Source organism: Hippopotamus amphibius, chromosome 2 (genome assembly GCF_030028045.1).
Source record: "Hippopotamus amphibius kiboko isolate mHipAmp2 chromosome 2, mHipAmp2.hap2, whole genome shotgun sequence".
Taxonomy (NCBI): domain Eukaryota; kingdom Metazoa; phylum Chordata; class Mammalia; order Artiodactyla; family Hippopotamidae; genus Hippopotamus; species Hippopotamus amphibius.
In genome coordinates, this window is record NC_080187.1 from 87,788,935 (window position 1) to 87,811,761 (window position 22,827).

At 35.8% G+C, this 22,827-nt stretch overlaps 1 protein-coding gene across 1 annotated transcript in view; it reads right to left on the minus strand.

Annotated features, from left to right (window-relative positions):
* The window catches only part of CCDC171 (coiled-coil domain containing 171), a 317,707-nt gene that overhangs the window by 284,182 nt on the left and 10,698 nt on the right, over positions 1–22,827 (minus strand). The window contains exons 3-5 of the mRNA XM_057724205.1: positions 17,640–17,775; positions 7,570–7,744; positions 1,188–1,378 (exon numbers count right to left, since the gene is read on the minus strand). Of these exons, the coding sequence (XP_057580188.1) occupies positions 1,188–1,378; positions 7,570–7,744; positions 17,640–17,775 (502 nt within the window). The remainder of the gene's footprint in view (positions 1–1,187; positions 1,379–7,569; positions 7,745–17,639; positions 17,776–22,827) is intronic.

The following is a 22,827-nucleotide window of genomic DNA, read 5'->3' on the forward strand; positions in this document are numbered from 1 at the left end:
TCTGTGCAGATTAGTTCAAAGCCAACTGTATAAAATCAAAGCAAAGTTCTCCTACCAAATAGATGATGAAGACCACATCAAGATCTATAAGAGATCTTGAGATGCAGGCTGACTGACTATAAGGAATGCTGCCACCATCACCCTTCTTTCCCCATAGCTCTAAGAGATTTTATGTGGAGACATTTATACAGAGCAGCCCAGGGACTTGTAGTTCCAGGTGCCACCTAAACTCTCCCCATTCAAAAACTAATGGAGCCCTTGTATATGCCAGGCACTGTTTCAGGGTCTAGGACTATTACAGTAAACAAAAGACATGTGACTGCTGACATGCAGCAAATCAAAAGATATGCTGACAATGTCCAGGAACCTTTGTGCTAAAATTTTTACATTTAACAAATGCTTTTGGAAAATTACTTTCAGTGAAGATTTATTTCCAGTATTCTGAAAAGCCATTTACACCAGTGGTAAATGTAGAGCATTTTTATCATGTATTCTTAAATTTAAATTGGTACTTCAAAAAAATGGCAAATACAGACAATTCAAAATCTATCTTTTAAGTGGGTGACAAATTCAACCTTAAACTGTATGTTTACTTTAGAGACTAAGAAAGAACAAAAATGGGAGAATAAATAGCTCATTAATTTCAATAAAAGGACATCAAATATTTTATGTACTGTGCCTATATAGAATGTACACTACACAGATAATGAAGTTTATATCAGATACATAAAAACTTTTCTATATTTATTGTATATTCAGGTCAAAATCTAGGGCCCACATTTCTAAAATTCCAAATTTTCATGCTGCTGGACCAAAAGGGCTGTGGGTTCTTATCTTCTTACAATACGCCCATATAAGTGGGTGAGGATTTTTTGTTTTTGTTTATTTTTGATCAGAGATCTCAAATTGCTGCTCACAAAAGAAACAGTATACATATATATATACATATATATACATATATATGTATGTATATATATATATAGCTAAAGCATGTTACAAAACAGACCTACAAAAATGCCCCTAGAAAGGAAAGAAGAGAGAGAAAGAGGAAGGGAGTTAGCGGGGTGGGGAGGAAATCAGATTTTCTTGCTTTCTGTTATTTTCCTTTCCAAAGATAACTTCAAATAATGTATAATACATATCAATGAATATTAAATACAGAAAAATTCCTTCATAAAATATTTTACCTGTAGAGTTTTCTCTAGTCTGCTTTTTTCTTTCATAAGTAAATCATATTTTTTATTGCAATTTTGAATTATATTATCTCTTTCCTCCAAATCACATTCAAATCTTCTGCATTCTTCTTTCCATTTCTGCTGAGAAGTCTGGAATGCTTTCTCAGTCTCACTTGCCTTTCCCTGAAGTTCTGCATTCTGAGCTATTAAAAATATAAAAGAACAGTAAGTATACTCACAACCATAAATTAAAACCGTAGGAGTTCAAAAACCTAGGCATTGGAGCTAATTTCATTTACAGCATGATATTAGGACAAAACAGTTAACCACTTCACACCAGTCAACTCTTGAAAAGCTCCTGTCCCAGAACCAATCTATTCTACACTTTCTCAATCTCTTCTTCCCCTCCAGACAGAGGTGATTTTGTCCTGAAATGGTTATGACATATTCTTAGAGGCATGCCCAAGTTTAGGTGCACCAGCTGCAACTCAAATGCTTTTTCTCCGGTTCAAGAAAATAAATAAATTCTTTTTTTAACTGTGACATATAATAGGGCTACTTTTTTAAAAGACTTGATAGATTATAAATTTTGATTTTTGACTTGGAAACAAGTTAGTTGTGGCACATCTTACAGTTGAGATTTTCACGAAACTGAGGTTGGGGACCTTAGAACTATGGCTCTTTATTCCCCCAAAGTCAGGCTCAAATCACCTCTCATTCGAGTATTACTTCAACAATAACCATCACCTCCCAACTCACTGTGACTGATGTTCTGTTTCAGCAACTAGAAAGAAGTAATGAAAGGCTTCAGGTCTGGCTCCATCACCTACCACCTGATTAAACCTCTCTGACTCTCTAACCCTCAGTGGGAATAAAGTTGTGAAGATAAAAATGAGGAAATATGTACAAACATACTTGTTAAACAAACCAAAAAAAGCCACAGTTAGTAGTATTGTGTTTTGAATGGATCATATATTCAAAAGATTCAAAATACAAAAGTTACCATAAAAGGTACAAAAAGTCTCCTTCCCATCCAGTTACTCTCTCTACAAGACAGTATTGTATGGCTTAGCATCCTCTATTGAAGGTAAAAAGTTTGAGGCCACTTTGATTCCTGTCCCTTTGCTTGTGGCCTATTTTTCTTTTCTTTCCTTTCCTTTCCTTTTCTTTTCTCTTTGAAAGCTTTAGGATCTTTTCTTTGCCTCTATTTTTCTGGAATTTCATAATGCTATGCCTTCACATGGGTCTATTTTTTACCCCTGCAGTGAATATTCAGTGGGCCCTTTCAATCTGGCAACTCATAGCCTTCAGCTCTGAGATTTTTGTTTTTTAAGTAATTTCATTGATTATTTATCCCTCTGTTTTCTCTCATCTCTTTCTTTCAATATTACCTATTATTCAGATTGGTCCTCAAAATTTCTTGCCCTTTCTCTCCTATTTTTCCACCTTTGTCTTTTCTTACTCTAATTTTGGGATATTTCTTCCATCTTCATCTTCCAATGCTTCTGTTAAAATCTTTCATTTCTGATTTCATACTTTTATTCTAAGAGCTTTCTTTTTTTTAATGGTTCTTGCATCATGGATGGAATATATTCTCTTTCAGCTCTGAAGGTACTAATAATGCTTATTTGTTCAATCTTCTCCTTGCAGATTTTCTGATTCTTCCAAATTAATTGTTTTCTCTCCATTTTAGAGGCTTTCCCCAAGTATTTGCTAATTCTTGGTTGTCTGTTCCCAATCAAGTGTAACTATAAGGGTGACATACCTTCTATTCATCCACATAACCACTACTTAGATCCTGAGCTTGAGGATGAAACTTAGTAACTGTGGTCTGATAAATGTGGGCCATTTATTAGGAAATCCCCAACATCAGTATCATTAGGTTTTTCCTCTCGGCTTGGTCAGATGACCCACAGAAAAGTCTTCCAGGCTCCCACAGGGAATGTAGAAATCGCAGTGCTAGCTTTTGGGAAAGTCAACAGAAAAAGGAAGCTGGAAGGAATAGTTTCTCAATATTCAACATTGAATATGTTATCTTCCTGTTTTTGCCAGTCTGGAGAGCCTGTATTTTATCATCTTCAGATATTAAGCCCCTCGACTTACAATAGGAAGTAGGAGCAACCCCAGAATAGCAAACTCTTGGGAAGGGGATATAAGAACCTAAGTTCCTCCAGAGAAAACAGGCTTCATCTAACTCTATTTTACTACTGTTATACCAATTCTTAATTCCAAAGGTATCTGGTGCTTCCAGTTCATAAGCCTTTGACTATCTAACAAGTTGTCTGCCAGCTTTCCTAACTCCTGGCTTAGGATTCTGATGTCTCAGGTCTGCTAAGCCAGTTATCCCTCATCCATTTGTTTTCCAGCTTCCAAAATTTTCTCTCTTATCTAGTTTCCTCTCTCAATCATTATGAGATTATCTCTTTTAATATCCCATAATTCCATTAGGTTCATTTTTATTCTACCCTCAATATTTTACCTTAAAACTTTTCAGAAATACATAAAGTTTAAAGTATTGTACAATGAACACCTATAAACCCCAGACTAGACTCTATGATTGTTAACATTTTGCCATACATATTTTCTTTACCACACATTCATGCATCTATCCATATACCCGTTCATTTTTTTCATCTATCAGACCATACTTTTTTATGCATTTTCAAAACAAGTTGCAAATAAAAGTCCATTTCACTCCTGAATAATTAAGCATTCATATCAATAATCAGAATTCAATTTTTTTTGCAGGTAAAATTTACATATAGTGAAATGGACAATTCTTAACTGTGTCAGCAGTTGGTTAATTTTTATTGCTGAGTAGTATTTCATTGAATGAATATACAAAAACTATTTCTTCATTCTTTTGTCAATGGACATCTGGGGGTTTTCTCCAATTTGGGGCTGTCATGAATAGAGCTGCTATGAAATTCTTATACAAGTCTTTTGTGGACAAATGTTTCTCAGAGAAAATACCAAAGAGTGAAACTTCTATGCCATTGGATAAATATATGTTTATTTTAAAAGAAATTGGCAAGTTTTTCTCCAAAGCAGTTGAACCACTTCAGTCTCTCACTAACAAAGTATAAGAGTTCCAGTTGCTCTACATCCTAACTAACATTTGGTATTGACAGTCGTTTCAATTAGAGCCATCAGATGGGTATGCAGTGACAGTCGCTGTGGTTTTTGGTTTTTTTTTTTTTTTTTTTTTTTTTTTTTTGGAGGAAGAGAGAGATGGCTTTATTTTTCTGCCAGGCAGAAGGGAAGACACAGCAGGCTAGTGCCTCAAGAACTGTGCCCCCTCCCCTTGGAAGTCGGGGAAGATTTTATACGTGGGGCTTGCAGTCCAGGGTATGTGATAAGGATCCAGATGGTGAAAGGTTTTTTTTTTTTTTTAGATTTATTTATTATTTATTTTTTATTTTTATTTTTTTTAGCTTCCCCTTCACCCCCCGCCCCCTCCCAAACCTCGAGTTCTCCAGTCCATTCTCTGCATCTGCGTCCTTGTTCTTGTCACTGAGTTCATCAGTACCATTTTTAGATTCCGTATATGTGAGTTAGCATACGATATTTGTCTTTCTCTTTCTGACTTACTTCACTCTGTATGACAGACTCTAGGGCTATCCACCTCATTACATATAGCTCCATCTCATCCCTTTTTATAGCTGAGTAATATTCCATTGTATATATATGCCACATCTTCTTTATCCATTCATTTGTTGATGGGCATTTAGGTTGCTTCCATGTCCTGGCTATTGTAAATAGTGCTGCAATAAACATGATGGTACATGTTTCTTTTGGGATTATGGTTTTCTCTGGGTATATGCCCAGGAGTGGGATTACTGAATCATATGGTAGTTCTATTTGTAGTTTTTTAAGGCACCTCCAAATTGTTTTCCATAGTGGCTGTACCAACTTATTTATTATTTATTATTTATTTTTTTGCTGTGTTGGGTCTTCGTTGCTGCACAAGGCTTTCTCTAGTTGTGGCAAGTGGGGGCTACTCTTCATTGTGGTGCACAGGCTTCTCATTGCAGTGGATTCTCTTGTTGTGGAGCACAGAGGCACACGGGCACACAGGCTTCAGTAGTTGCGGCACATGGGCTCAGTAGTTGTGGCACACAGGCTCAGTAGTTGTGGCGCATGGGCTTAGTTGCTTATTTGCTCCGTGGCATGTGGAATCTTCCTGGACCAGGGCTCAAACCTGTGTCCCCTGCACTGGCAGGCAGATTCCTAACCACGGTGCCACCAGGGAAGTCCTGATGGTGAAGGTCTTGCATTCTTTTTCCTTCACATTATTTCAAAACAGTCATAGCTGATGTCAGCCCTCCCAGTAATTGGGGTCCCAGTCTGTTAATTATCCATTTGCCCCCAGTTTATCTATCAGCTGGAGACCTTCTTTCTTATTCCAGCATCAACTCTAAAGTCCAAAGTGTCATCTAAATATCATCTAAATCACTTTCGGGTGAGACTCGAGGTACGATTCATCCTGAGGTAAGATTTTTCTCCAGCTGTGAACCCCCTGGGCCTGTGGTCAGAGTGGCAGCCCAGATGCTCTCTGCATCGCCTGTGTATCATTCTTCCCTTTCCTTGAAGAACAGTGCACGTTCGCAACTGAGTAGCTCTGCGGTCTTGTCCTGACAAGCTTCCTTCATTCTGTCCTGAGATATCTTTAGTTCAAACTGGCAGTGTCTTTGCTGCTCATAATCCCATCTCCCTTCCCGGCCTCCGCTGAGATGATTAGCCAGTCGCTGTGGTTTTAATGTGCATTTCCCTGATGACAAGCAAGGGTAAGCATTTTTCATGTGATTAATGGCTGCTCTTCTATTTTCCTCTGTAAAGTGTCTGTTGAAAACATTTGACTTTAGGCAAGTAACTTCCCATCTTCCCTGGACTTCAGTTTCCTCATAATTAAATAAAAGTTGTTAAACTTGTACATCTAGTACCTTTCAAGTCTTATAATCGTAGGTTCCAAATAGTAGTGTAGTAATTAAATGCCAAAGGTAATCAAAAGTATCTTTGGGGACTTCCCTGGTGGCACAGTGGTTAAGAATCTGCTTGCCAGTGCAGGAGACACAGGTTCGATCCCTGGTCCAGGAAGATCCCACATGCCACGGAGCAACTATGCCCATGTGCCACAACTACTGAGCCTGTGTTCTACAGCCCGCAAGCCACAACTATTGAGCCCATGTGTCACAACTACTGAAGCCCATGCACCTAAAGCCTATGCTCCACAACAAGAGAAGCCATTGCACTGAGAAGCCCACACAATGCAAAGAAGAGTAGCCCCCACTTGCCGCAACTAGAGAAACCCCACGCACAGCAATGAAGACCCAACTCAGCCAATAAATAAAATAAATAAATAAATTTATTTTTTAAAAAAAGTATCTTTGACCAACGGCCAGGTCAATACTAGAGATTGTAATCTTTATAATGTTATAACTTGACATTTGTTTAGCCCCGTGCAATTAACAAAGCACTTTCATTTTCTCATTTTGTCCTTAAAACAACCCAGGTTCAAGTATCAGTAAGTGGCAGAATCAGGACCTAAATCTAAATCTTCAGAATTCATGTTCAGTGTTCTCTTCATTGAAACCTGATAAGTACAAGAATGTTCAGGAAAACATTATTCTTAATAACCAAAAACCAGACACTACCCACTATCAATAGAAATGGATGAATACAAGTGTGGTATGTTCACACTACATAATACTAAGCATCAATATGAAGTTCATAGAACAACAGGGAGGAACTCACAAACACAATGTTAAAGGAAAGAAGCCAGATACAAAAGAGTACATACTATATGATTCCTTTCATATAAAGTACAAAGAAGAGGCAAAATTAATTCTTGCTATTAAAAATCAGATAGCAGTTATCTATGTGGAGGACTTCTCATAACTTTCCATTTCATAACCTGGGTGCTGGTGCTGGTTGTAAGTCATACACTTATCTAGGCACATTTCTTTATATATAGTATACACTGTGGTTCCTAAACCTAGCTAATTAACAAACCACCTGCAGCGATTCCTGAACATACAGATTCTCTCAAGCTAGAGATTCTGATTCAGATTACATGTTATAGGAGGCCCATGAATTTTTTTAAAATCTCTATGTGATTCTGCTGATCATTCATGGAACCAGTGCTCTAAAAAATGATTAAAAGAATTTTGAACCCCTTTTTCTATAAACGTACCAAAAAAATTAATGTAAAGTAAATGAATGTTCACACAAGTGCCAGAAGACATACACATGCAGCAAAGTCTGTCCATCAAAGGCCAGTCAAAGAAATCAAAACCTTACCTCTGATCCTATATGGAATGCATACACAACAGGGAGCAATGATATACAATGATGTTACAACCCTACACATGGAAAGAAACAGAAATAACTTTACCACAGAGTTTTTCTTGGATCCCACGCGCCTCAGCTAATCTTTCTTCAGCAGCCCGTCTTCCGAGTCCAGCTTCCTTTCTAGCAACAGCCAGGTCATATTCCAGACTTTGTCGCAATGCCTCTCCTTTTTCAACCTCACATCGTAGCTTGGCAATCTGGCTCTCATAGCTTGCCAGCTAAAAACAGATTTCTGATATCATGAACCAATATTAAAATGTACCTCCAAGATTATGAGATAATGCACCCAAACACTTAAATTTCTTAGAGATATCTGTCTATAATATTTATTTATAAGACAAGAATTTACACATTCATACTTTCCAAAAGACTGGAAAAGAAGCACTAGCCTTACTCACCAAATAACAGTCATTAATTTTCTTATTTTAGAGAATCCACTAGAGAAAAAATTAAAACAAAAAAATTCTTATATGAACTTCTAATTAAAAGTAAAGAGAAATCACAGGTTTTAATCAGAAATAGTCATTCCTAAGAAGTGAAAAAAATGCATGATTTACAGTAAGCACTTCCCTCTTCCAATTCTTTCCTCTCCTCCTAATCCCAAACTGAAATCAAGAAGCAAATGGTGGACTTCCCTGGCAGTCTAGTGGTTAAGACTCTGTGCTTCCAATGCAGGGGTCACAGGTTTGATCCCTGGTCAGGGAACTAAGATCCCACATGCTGCATGGTGCAGCCAAATAAATAAATAAAAATTAAAATAAAATAAAATAAAATACCTTAAAAAAGAAGCAAATGGTATCAAAGTTTGGTAAATATTGTCTATATTATTTCTCTTGATTATGACATTACTCATAGAGCATAAAGTAATAATAGTACCAATTTTACAGGCATTTTAATGAACAAATACCTAACTTATATACTATTTAGATAACTAGATATTTAATAACTAGATCTAATTTATCTAATATCCTTCCATGAAGTAGTATGACAGGAGACAGGCCAAAGAGCTAGAACCAGATGATTTATAAAGTCCCTTCCCACTCTGAAATTCTATGATCCAATTAATGATTCATTAAGTGATATCAAATACTTGCTATATGTCAAGTACAGTAAAAGATATAAAAGCAAACATTACAGAGCCCCTGATCGCAAGTAATGAAATGCTATAGAAAGGCATAAGGGATTAGTTTTACAAAAGAGGTAAAAATGTTATTATGATAGTTCAAAGAAAAGCAAAATTACTTATTGCTGGAGGAAGAGAAAGAGATGATGGATGAGAGAGAATGCTAGGAAGGTATCATATGAGAAAGTATCAAGCTACTATATCAGGCTAGAAATAGATGGTCCAATCACCAAATAAGAAAAGACAAAAAGGATTTCTAAAGGGCAACATCAGAAATTACCATAAGTAGCGGTTAATACGTAGAGTGCAGCAGGAGTTATACTCTTTTTAACATATAAAAAATAAAATAATTTCCATTTTTAAAAATGTTAGAAAAGTAAATGTCTTCAGCATACTTATACTCACAAAATAAGAATTTATATATACCCTTTAATAAGTTAATGGGAAAAAAACATAAAACCTTAATTACACATTCAAGGTAACTCCATTTATTTCAGAATCACGCCATCCCTCCCTGCCCAGGAATAAAGTTGTTAACATTTGGATATTACCAGTTGTGCCAGTTATTTACCTGTTTGCCCTCAGACACCCCACCCCATCCTTCTCCAGCTCTACTCTGTATATTAGGAACTACATGTGCCAGACTTCCTTGCCCACTGGCTTCTCAGGAGTTTGGGTCAATGAGAGGCACTTGTGGTATTCTTGAGGACAAGAAAGGAGAAGCCAGGGTGTTTGTCCCTCTCTACATCTACCCTGAGCAGCATCTGTCTTCCCTGTGCCCTGAAAATCCTTCTGGATAGGCCCTCCCTTCCATGGCCCTAGCTTTTTTCAACCTTAGGAATGGAAACAACCTCCTAATGCTGCTATCCTCTGGGTTGCTTTAACATCCCCTATTTGGCTTTTTATCTCTTCTGGTACTTGTGTAATCAATTCCATTTGGACACCGAGTAGTATTACTCTTGGTATCAGAAATAGCCTCAAGATGGGTTTCTGATATTTTGTGGTAAACCTATATGAGCCTAAATACAATGAAGACCTTTTTGCAGATAAGAAACGAGATACTTTTGCAGCAATCCATGGCCTCCAGTGGGATCACAGTTATTTAAATTATCATGTGCAATTGTTTAAAATAAAGTGCCAGTTGAGTTCAAACCTTTGGGAAATTAAGTAGCAACTGCACTTGACCAACATGGCAGTTTTGTTTACTACAAGACCCACAGCATGGGGAGGCTAAATCTAACTATGCTAGAGAATTTACAAAAAAGAAACCGTAATCTCAGGGCTCTAGAACCTCAGCTCAAGATAGTCGAAAAGCCAGAGTTTCTATGTTGACTTTAAAGAATCTCTTATTTCTCATAGCACCATAGCAGGCAAGGCTAAAGACCTCACAGAAAATCTAAAAACGGGGAATGCAGATTTAAAATACAAGTTGAATAAAGAGCCTCACCAAGTTTCTAATGTTAAGATGGTACATATCAGCTGAGCATTAAGTTGAAAGGAAGGAGACAGGATGAGGACTTTCAGAATTAGACAATTCTAAAAACTGTAAACTCCCATATCTCCTTTAAATACCCCCTTTTACCAACAAAAGCAGCCTCTTCTCCCTAACTAAGGTAATTAGCCTTCCCTTCCTTAAAAGACAGTAAAGACCACACTTGAAATAGCTGTCTTGCAACAGGATTTGCAAGACCCACCTCCACCTCTTTGTCGCCATAGATAGACCCAGATCTCAGTAAACCACAGAAGGAGAAATGCAGTCTTTTCCAGGAGAAAGTAGCTTCTGTAAGCAAAAGAATTGCAAGATCTTGCTAATCTTGTAATAGCAGGAACCTGCAGAACATATATAGGCTTGATTTGGATTTAAAAGGCTAGTTCTACCAGCTTGCTTGGATGAGTGACTGTAAATTGAATTTAACATCAGCCTACATCACTTAATAAGGTCAAAATGCCAGTATTTTCCTGACATAATATGGAGACTTAAGAAGATGGGAGTGGAGACTTCCCTAGTGATTCAGTGACTAAGACTCTACGCTCCCAATGCAGGGGGTCCGGGTTCGGTCCCTGGCCAGGGAACTAGATCCCACATGCCACAACTAAAGATTCCACATGCCGTGACAAAAAGATCCCGCATGCCTCAAGGAAAAGATTCCCGAGTGCCACAATTAAAGACCCCACACACTGCAGTGAAGATCCTGTGTGCCACAACTAAGACCCAATGCAGCCAAATAAATAAATAAATGTAAAAAAATGAAATGAAATGAAGTAAGATGGGAGTGGTTTTGTTATAAGCACACCAAAACCTCTCCTTTCCCCAACAGCATCCTCTTCAGGATGTCCCAAAGGACATTATTTTCCCAATTAAAATGCTCTAAAATACACTGGCCAGCACAAGCACCCTTAGAAAGCTCTAGTAGCTAACCTCTATATACTAGAGATAGTAGTAGATGGTGAAGATAATAGTGGGATATGTCATAATTGAGATGGACTTCCCAATCTCAACCAAAATGGTGAAATTCCAGAGCAGCAAAGGCCACATGGTAGCAATTAACCAGTAGAAACAAGGTGAGCACAGTTACTATAATGGATGGCAGGAGCACAACAGTAATCATGGCATTTGACCTCCAGGTATTTGTGGTGGTGTACCCAGGAATTAAAGGATGGTCAGCCTTCTAAAGCAGTGCTATGTGATAGACATATAATGCAAGCAATTTTAAATTTTGTGTAATTTTAAATTTTCTAGTAGCAATATTTTGAAAAGTAAAAATAAATATGGGAAATTAATTTTAATATTTTATTTAACCCAACATATCCAAGATTATCATTATTTAAACGTATAATCAATATGAAAAATTATTAGTGAGCTATCTTACTTTTTTAGATATTTTACACCTTTTTGTACCAAGTTTTTGAAATCCAGTATGTATTTGTAGCACATCTTAATTCAGACTAGTCATATTTCAAGTGCTCAAAAGACACACATGGCTAACGGCTACCATATTGGAGAAGCATTTCTAAAGCATTATTTGATCTAAACAACAACAAAAAAACAAAAACAAATCAACAAAAAAACAGAAAAACTCCAAGTCTAGTGAGCACAATCCTTACTTGAGTTTCTAAAATATGAAGTCATACCCTTCCATCAGTTCCCAGACTCCCTGACTCCTTGAGGCAGCACCACCCCCAAAAAGTACATACTGTAAACTGCCCCCAAGCCTTTCCCAATGGGCAAGGTAGAAGCTCTGAACTGGAGACTAGTATTTACTATCTCTCCCATATACAGATTCAGAAAATAAAGGATGGAAGTGGGCGTGGCTTCTCTCTATTAACCTAGCCTCTAATAACCTTACCATCTACCAACCCACTCACTGGGTTCCCCCCAAGCCCAATCATGCAACTTTGAACTTCGATATTTTACAAGAGATCTTAATTTACAAAGGGTGAATACTTTCACCAGGTGACATAAAAATGATCCACTTTGATACACACTGCAACACAGATTAACTTTAAAAACATTATGCCAAATGAAACAAAACAAACACAAAAGGACATAGGTTCTATGGTGCCACTTATATAAGGTATCTATCTAGAGTATGCAAATGCATAGAAATATAAAGTAGATTAGAGGTTATCAGGGGTGGGAGCAGGGAAGGAGGAAAGAGGACGGGGGAGTTACTGCTTAACAGGTATACAGTTTCTGTTTGAAATGATAAAAATTTTTGAAAATAGATACTGGTGATGGTTGCACAGTGCCGTGAATATAAATATAACTGAATTGTACACTTAAAATGTTTAAAATTGCAAATGTTACTTTATATATTTTTTTACCACAATAAAAAAAAATTTTTTAATCCATTATATCAGAAGCTGAGACTATCTCTAGGCTACTTTTGGGCTCCTCGTGCCAATGAAACAAAAGGCAAAGAAAGGAGTTACCGTATTGGCTGGGGTGACTGACCCTGATTACCAAGGAGATAGTGAGGCAGGGCAGACCATGGAAACCTGGGAATTCAACAGTATGACTCTCAGTATATCCATGTCTACAGAGGTCCAATAGAGGCAGCACCATTAAGGAATCGAACTTATCAAGAATGAAATGTGGTCACTCCACCAAGGAAAATGCTGGCAGAGGCTAAGGGGAACAAGGAATCGGTTATGACAGAACTGAAGTGAAAAATATCAGCTTATGAGCCTAGAACCAGTTCTAAGAACAAGCACTGCAACAGCTCTGACATTTGTTACACGTATACATCAGTGATTTTTCTCCTTGCTCTTCATCTCTGACATTATATGGAGAATGCTGGTAGTACTGGTCTCAATTCAATTCATAAGACATGCAATTATAAGAATCGGATAGTGAAGATATGTATCATATGTGAGACAGATACATCTTTGTATAAAGGATATTTGAGTTGCAACCTGCAATATTATGCAGGAACAAGATATTATTACATGGGAGTTACACATGAGCAGAAGGGTGATAATGAATGCTGAAGAGCAAAAAGTGTGGACTGTCAATCATTTGCCCATTTGATCCATTTCTCAACCCACTTCTTTTGCTCTACTCTATTATATCATAGAATTGTAATTCCCATGCCCCACTGTCAAATGGCTCTACTTCTGGCAGTGTCTCTGGCCACAGCTGCATCTCTTTTCAGGTTTCAGCTCCCTGTCCTCCCCTCCAACATCCCAACCTGACTGAACAACCCCTACCATGATTCTCCCTTCCACTAGACCACTCCAACTTCTGGACTCTGGTAACATCATCTTCTCCCAGTGGTCCTCTGATCTAGAGGTGATGGTGGCTTCCTGATGTAACTAATCTCCAGGTGGCCTGATCATTCACTGTTTGGATTCCTAGGTCTTTCATCACCTGTACAACCAATTCCATCTATTAAAGTCCCTCTCGTAGTCTGATTGGGCCTTATTTGATTTCCAGAGCTACCCACATAGCTGAGAAAAACATATCCTCTGTCCCTGAAGTTGTTTTCTCATTTAAGGTTCAACACATGCACTACAACATGCAACAGCAACAAAATGGTATCTCCCTCCTTTTCAAAACAAGCCTGCATTCTTTTGGGTCTTTATGCTCAACCAGCTGTCTTAGAACCTCCTCTCTGTATCATCCTCCATATCTTCCTTGATGCCCTTCTACAGCATGTCCCAGACTCTACAAAAAGGTTTCTCACCATTTTTATACCATGACCCTCTTTGGCAATCTGGCAAAGTCTTCTCAAAATAAAGTAATTACATGCATAACATAAAATACACAAGATAACAAAAAAATCAAAGTAAAGAAACAAATATATAACAACCAATGTGTGATGCTATAATCTATGTTACTTCTCTAATAACACATTAAATAACAGATTTTACTTACAAGTCTAATAATCATTTCAAAGTAATAAGTATAAACAATATTTCAAAATATCTGCAATAACTAAATTATGGTATGTATCTACGATTTTTATTGGTGATAAATTCAAAAGTACTGCTAATCCTCCTATGGCCAAAAGGTGGACTGGCTGGGCCAAGACCTTCACAACCAAAGGAAATACTTAATATGAGCTACAGGTTAATAAAAATAAAAACATAATTTCTCCCCATCCAACTACATGGATTCCTTTATTTCTCAGTTGTTAAGGACCCCAGCTTAAGACCCCTACTCTTAAGAAATCTGGTGGGTTCAAACATCTTTAGGTCTTGAATCCTAAAAAGCCTACTACTTGGTCCTAAGCACCCAGTACCTTTTGGCTAAAGAAAGTTACATTGCTTTTCTTTATCCTCTCCCACCCTCATGTCTCTAAGAGATTTGGGGGGGGGGGGGGGGGTGGGGAATGCTGCATTGGGTCTTGGTTGCTGCACACGGGCTTCCTCTGGTTGTGGAGAGCGGGGGCTCCTCTTCGTTACAGTGCACAGGCCTCTCACTGCGGTGGCTTCTCTTGTTGCAAAGCATGGGCTCTAGGCACACAGGCTTCAATAATTGTGGCAGGCAAGCCCTAGAGCGCATGGGCTTCAGTAGTTGCAGCACGTGGGCTCAGAAGCTGTGATGCACGGCCTTCAGTAGTTGTAGTGCACGGGCTCTAGAGCACAAGCTCAGTCGTTCTCATGCTGTATATTATATTCCAGGATTTATTTATTTTGTAACTGGGAAGTCTGGACCTTTTGACTCCCTTCACCTATTTCACCTACCTCCCCCCACCCCCCTGCCTCTGACAACCACCAATTTGTTCTCTGTATCTATGAGCCTGGGTTTTTTTTAATTTTTAAATTCCACCTATAAATGATATCATACAGTATTTGTCTTTCTCCGTCTGACTTGTTTCACTCATCGTAATGCCCCTAAGGTCCATCTATGTTGTCAAAATGGCAAGATGTCATTCCTTTCTATGGCTGAATGATAATCCATTAAATATATATATATACACACACACACCTATATATATAAAACATTTTCTTTATCCATTCATCTATTGATGGGACACTTAGATTTTAAAGATATTTTGTGCCAATTACCCAGTGTGTTAGCATTAGGAATACCTGATAAGGCCAATACCTGGCCTTAGTTTTTAGATAGTTTCATTCTTCTCTGCCTTGCTATATAATGACATATTTAGAAATTATATGGCTAAAAAAAATTACTTCATGGTACTGATGAACTCAGTGACAAGAACAAGGAAGCAGATACAGAGAATGGACTGGAGAACTCGAGGTATGGGAGGGGGCAGGGGGTGAAGGGGAAACTGAGAAGAAGTGAGAGAGTAGCACAGACATATATATACTACCAACTGTAAAATAGTCAGTGGGAAGTTGTTGTATAACAAAGGGAGTCCAACTCGAGGATGGAAGATGCCTTAGAGGACTGGGGCAGGGAGGGTGGGGGGGACTCGAGGGGGGGGCGTCAAGGAAGGGAGGGAATACGGGGATATGTGTATAAAAACAGTTGATTGAACCTGGTGTACCCCCAAAAAAAATAAAAAAAATAAAAAATAAAAAATTACTTCATAATATGAATAAAATCACCTAAACAAATGATTGAAACAATAAGAATGAACAGCAACATAAACCTGGAGTTGAGCCAACTATATAACTACCTATTTTGAGAAAATTCTCTTTCTTCTGTGAGATAACTTCCCATCTCTTTAATGTGAACACATAATTCAAAGCACTTTGATTAAATAAAAGAGAAAAAACATATATTCTACTGAGAAATGTGATAACTATAAATATATGTGAAAGAATATATTTAATGGATGAATGATTATCATGATACTAATATTCTCAAGTAAAATGTATATTTGGTTTTAAAAAATAAGCTTTGGAGATTATGAACAATTAGCACCCTTTCAACAAATACTAGATTATATTCAGTATGTAATATTACAATATAAATAAAAGCAATTACTACTTCAACTATCACTTTAAAATTACCTCAATTGTATGGGAGGGGGCGGGGGGTGAAGGGGAAACTGAGACGAAGCGAGAGAGTAGCACAGACATATATATACTACCAACTGTAAAATAGTCAGTGGGAAGTTGTTGTATAACAAAGGGAGTCCAACTCGAGGATGGAAGATGCCTTAGAGGACTGGGGCAGGGAGGGTGGGGGGGACTCGAGGGGGGGAGTCAAGGAAGGGAGGGAATACGGGGATATGTGTATAGAAACAGATGATTGAACCTGGTGTACCCCCAAAAAAATAAAAAATAAAAATAAATAAAAAATAAAAAAATTACCTCAATTGCCATTAAAAACATAAACAAAACAGTTACAGGTTGATCGCTTGTTATTTTAATCATAAACCACTGTTCCTTAGATAACCTGAAAAAAATCATTTTTCCAAACATTTATTCAACACACAGCTACTGAGGGCCTACTATGTGCCAATAAGCAACTCCAGAGCTACAGAGACAAAAGCATGGTCACTGCTTTCAGCTCTCAGGAAGCTTAAGGACTAAAGAGGAGTAGATAATTATGAAATAAATGTTTTAGCTCTAAAATATCTACAACAGCAACATGTTATAGAAGAGCAAAGAAAGAAGTAATCACTTTCACCCAGCAAGGCTTTAAAAGGTTTCCTGATAGAACAGCATCAGAATTTAGCAAAAAGGGAAGGAAAATACATTGTTTATGCTTAACTGTCAATAAATTACAACTACTATTACAGTGCACGGGCACTTCACAAACTGTATTTCATTTAATTATCTCAACAACCCTTTGGAACCAGCATTTCACAATGAGAAACCAATGACGTACAAGATAAATAACTTGCCCAAGGTCACATATCTTGTAAATGAAAGGGCCAAGAATGAGTCCAGGTCTCTGTAACTCGATATTCTTTCCACTACATCAGGCTGCCTAAGCTGAGTTTTAAGAATGAGTAAGATTTAAATAGAGAAAAAGAAGAAAACAGAGAAAAAAGACAACAGACAGAAGAGACAGAAACATATAATTCATGAATTATCCGAGAGTAAAAAAATAACTACTGTCCTTGGAATATACATAAGAAATATATATTTTTATATATACACACACTAATAAAATAAAAGATATAATAATACAATTAAAAAAGAAACTAAGATAATTCATGAATTACAGTATGATTAAAAATTCCATACTCAAATCTAATTGTTTAAGAGACTGTTCTATGACTGAGGCCATGAGAAACCTACATTAAGATTTCCAATATGTCTAATTTACAAATCCCTTAGTCACCAAACGCATTCATCAATTAACACTTTTGATCAAATATAACTCATTAATTAAAATGAAATTAAGGCAACTTACCAATGAACATAATAGTTCATTAAATTTCTACTTTAACACTCCTATACAATTCCACTGTATTTAAAAAACCATCTGTTTCATTAATTTCCTTTTTAAGCACAAGAATGTTACAGTGTTAAATGTTAAGACAAGTAACTTCTAATATGAAATGAATCTAAAATAATCGAACTGCACTTTTAACATTATTTGAGAAGAAAATAAATTCTACCTCTGCATTGTGCTTAGTTGTTATTTCTAATTTTTCTTTCTTAGCCCGATGGAGTTTCTTTCTGAGATCAGCAGTAATATCCAAGTCTGTTTCATTTTTAACCATTTGTTTTATATCAGATGAGGCATTCTTTACCCTATAAAATGAAATGAAAATAAAATATAATTCTTATTAAGTAAATTTCCAGCATTTCTGGTATATCTGATAATTTATTTTTCAAAAAACAAAACAAAACAGGGAACATGTTATGGTCCTTACCCTAAACAAATTTACATGCCAGTAAAATATACCGATTGCAAAAGCTAAATAAAAATGCAAAGCAGCATATGACTAGAAACAAACCACTGTCCACTGGGAGACCACCATATTGTTCAAGATAGGCAATTAAATGTTATTTGATCCTATCACAAGCTGGCAAGTTTTGGAAAAGACTGAGTTCTTTCCTTTCTACCTTTTATTGCGAATATAACACATATTACAAAAAGAAAAAGCATAAGAGAATACAGGTTCATTCTGCTTTTAAATGGCAGACTAAAGTTCTACTCTCTCCCCAAAATTAAAATTAAAAATTTAACTAAAAAACAGAGAAGAGAATTTAGAGATATAAACTCACAAGGAGAATGAGCACAAGAGATGAGACAATAGCAATAAAATATTGGAAGTTAGAACACAAGTGCACAAGTGGTAACTGATTTATGTAAGAGAGCTGAATTCAAAGCCAACAGTAGGGAAAGCAACCTGATTTACACCAGAGTCCCCAAAACCTCAGTTCACTGGCAATACCTTTAAAAAAGGGGGTAAAAGCAGAGCATAAAACAGAATTGGTTGAAAGTCAGCCAAAGAAATAATGAGATCTTCAGATCCTCTACCCTATACACCACACAGTTGGGTATTGATTTCTTCCACACTCTGGCAGAACACTAGGGGTTTATTCCCTGGAGAGGATTAAGCAAACCCTCTCTGGTTTGGAGACATCAGATACAAATGGGGTAAGTATTCCATACCAAAAACAAGAGACTCAAGCAAAAAGTTATATAATAAATTATATCCCTGGTCTTCTAATACTTATTGTCTGCCAGAACAATGGCAGCCAAAGCAGAGACTAGAAGGATCTTCCCTGGAGAAGCTAACCAGCAAGATGAAAAAGACCTAAAGATGCTGATGTTAGGGGTTCTCCAGCAAAACAGTTTAACCAGATCACCCTACAGAGAATGCCTCACACACCGTGCTTCCAATCATCTCTTTAGTCCTCTATTTTTAAATATAAACAGAGAGCCAAGGATCACCAGAAGTTAAGTAGCATCTAATAAGAAAGACAGAGACCACAGGGGCAGGGAAGAAGTCAAAGATCATGCAGGGAAAAGATAACTTTAAAAAAAAGAAAAAAAAACCCTAACATTAAAATCCTCAGAAAAATAGGAGAGGATAAAAAATCCATAAGACAAAAACTGGATGTAATTAAAAATGAAATGTTCATCGAACAAAAAAGAGTTCTTGGAAATCAAAAACACAAACTAAGAAATGAAAAACTAAATAAATAAATGTAAAATAAAAATCTCCCAGATGCCTGAAAAAATTCCAAGGGAATTTAAAATTCCAAGAGAAAATAATTTCCAACTTAGAATTTTATGCTCAACAAGTACCATTCAAAGACAAGAGTATGAGAAAGACTATTTCAGACCTACAAGACATCAAAACATTTATAAGAAGCTATTGGAAGACTTGTTTCACCAAAATAAAGACACACACTGAGGAAGAAGGACAGGGGATCCCAGAAGTAGGGAATTCAAGACAAGAAAACAGGAAAGGGATGTCTAAGATAGTGATGAAAGGAAGTGCAGTGAAAATTGTGCAGCAAATCACTTAAAGGGCAATCTCTTCCAACTGAACTGGCCAATGCCTCCAGGAGTGATTTCTTTAAGAAGATGAAAACAGAAAATAACAGAATACATTAACTATGTGAACATATTGAGAGACTTATAAAACTTGATGGGAGTATGAAGTTGAATTCATAAGTTCATGGAAATTAAGCCAAGTAAGCAATAAGTGAGACAATTATTAATTAAATCCAAGAAAAACAGAATGTATAAGAGGGAAAAAATTGTCGCTAAATACTACTACATGGCTCAACTGTGAAGTTTTCATAATTATATAATAATGTAAACATCAATTAACTAATCTAACCAAGATTATATGTCACTAAATGAAAAGAGAATACAAGAGAGGCAAGCATGAATGAAAACTAAATTATGAACTTCTGTAGTGGAAAGTCAGTAGATAATGGCTATACCTGAAAAATCAAATAACAATATAAAAAGCTTTTTTGAAGAGATATGGATTTTAAAAAACCATCTCAGGAAGTTGAAAATGATTCTTTCTAGGGATAAAGAAAGTTATTTGTCTCCAGGTAATAAGTACTGCTATTTTTCCTAATAGCAGTAAGTAAGCCTTTTAGAATAGTCTTTAAATAATGAGCATATGTAATTTTAATTTTTTTAAATAAGACTAAAATAAAACAATAGAGAATCAGTAAAACCAAAATGTGATTCTTTAAATAGATGAATAAACTTGATAAACTTTTGGTTAGCTAGACAAAGAAAAAAGAAAAGAAACTCAAAGTAGGAAAACAAAGAATAAAAAAAGAATGGCACTACCAACGTAGAAGGGTTATAACGAAAACCATGAACAACTTTATGCTAATAAATTAGACAATTTAAATCAAATGGACAAATTCCTAAAAGACAGTAATTACTAAAGCTAACTCAAAAAGAAAGAGAAAATCTGAATAGAATCTATAACAGATAACAACATTGAATTCATAATTTTAAAAATCTAACCATAAAGAAAGCCCAAGTCCAGATTGCTTCACTAGCAAACTCTACCAAACTTTACGGAAGAAATAATACCAATCATCACATTAGAGGAAATGGAAACATTTCTTCAAATCATTCTGAGTCCAACATTACCTAATAATAAAATAAGGCAGACATCTCAAGAAAGGAACAGTATAGACCAATATCTTTTATGAACAAAGATACAAAAAATCCTCAACAAAACATTAGCAAACCAAATCCAGCAACATCTTAAACGAATTAAATTACAACATGACTAACTGGGATTTATCCCCAAATAGAAAATTGGTATAATGTCTAAAACTCAAGTGATGTAATATACCATTTTATTAAAACAAAGGATGAAAACTACATGATCGTCTCAATAGACACAGAAAAAACGTTGGACAAAATCCAACACCCATTCATGATTAAAATAACAACAAAAAAAACCTCTCAACAAACTAGGACTACAAGGAAATTTCATCAATCTGAAAATGGGCCTCTATGAAAAATCAAAGAGTAGCATCAAACTTAATGGTGAAACACTGAAAGCTTCCCCTAAAACTGGGAACAAAACAAAGATGTCTGCTATTAATACTTCTATTCAAGACTGTTGGAGGTTCTAGACAGTGTGATCAGGAGGAAAAAAAAAAGGAAAAGAAATAAAAGGTACATTACTTTTACTTTAAAGATTGCATTTACTTTAAAGAAGTAAAACTGTCTCTAAAGAAGTAAAACTGTCTCTACAAATTGGGACATTTGTAGAGACATGGATGGACCTAGAGACTGTCATACAGAGTAAAGTGAGTCAGAAAGAGAAAAACAAATGTCATATATTAACACATAAATGCAGAATATAGAAAAATGTTAATCAACTGGTTTGCAAGGCAGAAATAGAGATACAGATGTAGAGAACAAACATATGGACACCAAGTGGGGGAAGTGGGGGTTGGGGGGGGGAATAATTGGGAGACTGGGATTCCCATATATACATTACTAATAAGAAAAAAATATATCAAATTGTACACCTTAAATATATGCAGTTTGTTGTATGTCAGTTGTATCTCAATAAAAATTCTTAAAAAAATAAAAAAATAAAAGGTACATTACTTTTACTTTAAAGATTACATTTACTTTAAAGAAGTAAAACTGTCTTTAATTGCAAAGAACATGATCCCGTGAAATTATTCTAAGAAATTCATTAAGTAGGAGAAAGACTAGAAGTGAAAAACAATTTCAGCAAGGTCACAGAATATAAGATCAATATACAAAAACCAATCACATTTCTAAACACTAGCAATAAATGATCCAAAACTGAAATTTTAAAAATAATTCCACTTATAATAGCATTAAATAAATAAAATAGATTTAGCATTAAATTTAACAAAAGATAAACAAGACTTCCATACTGAAAAGTACAAATTACCATTGAACTAAATTGAAGACCTAAATAAATGAAAAGACATTCCGGTCACATTCATGTATTTGAAGACTAGTATTTTAAGGTGGCCACTTTCCCCAAATTGATCTACAGATTCGACATATTCCCTACCAAAATCCCAGCAGGCTTTTTTTGTAGAAATTGGCAAGCTGACCCCAAAATTTATATAGAAAAGCAAAGGACTCAGAAAAAAAAAAATAATCTTTTAGAAAAACAAATGGGAGGACTTGCACCTTCTAAATTCAAAACTTACCATAAAGCTACAATAATCAAAACAGTGTAGAACTGAATTAAGAATAAACATGTAGATCAATGTACCAGAATTGAGACTATAGAAATATAGACTTTATTTATACATAATCAATTTTCAACAAAGGTGTCAAGATAATTCAATGGGGAAAAGCTAGTCTTATCAACAAATGGTGTTAAAACAACTGATATTCACAGGCAAAAAGATAAATTTATATCCTTACCTCACACAATACACTAAAAAGTAACTTAAAATGGACCCTAGACCTAAATGTAAGAACTAAAATTATAAAAATTCTAGAAGAAATCATAGGAGAAAAATCTTCATGACCTTAAGTTGGGCAAAGATTTCTTAGATATGAAACCAAAAGCACAATCCATAAAGAAAAAGAATTGAACTTCATAAAAGTTAATAACTGTTACGCTTCAAAAGACATTTTTAAGAAAATGACGTCAAGCCAACAAATGGGAGAAAATATTTGTAAATTATGTATCTGATAAAAGACTTGTACCTAGAATATATAAAGAACTCTTAAAGCTGAATAACAAAAAGATGAATAACTCAATTTAAAATTGGGCAAAAGATCTGAATAGAATTTTCACCAATTAAGATATACAAATGGCAAAAAAAAAAAAGCAAAAAAAGCACATGCAAAGATGTTTA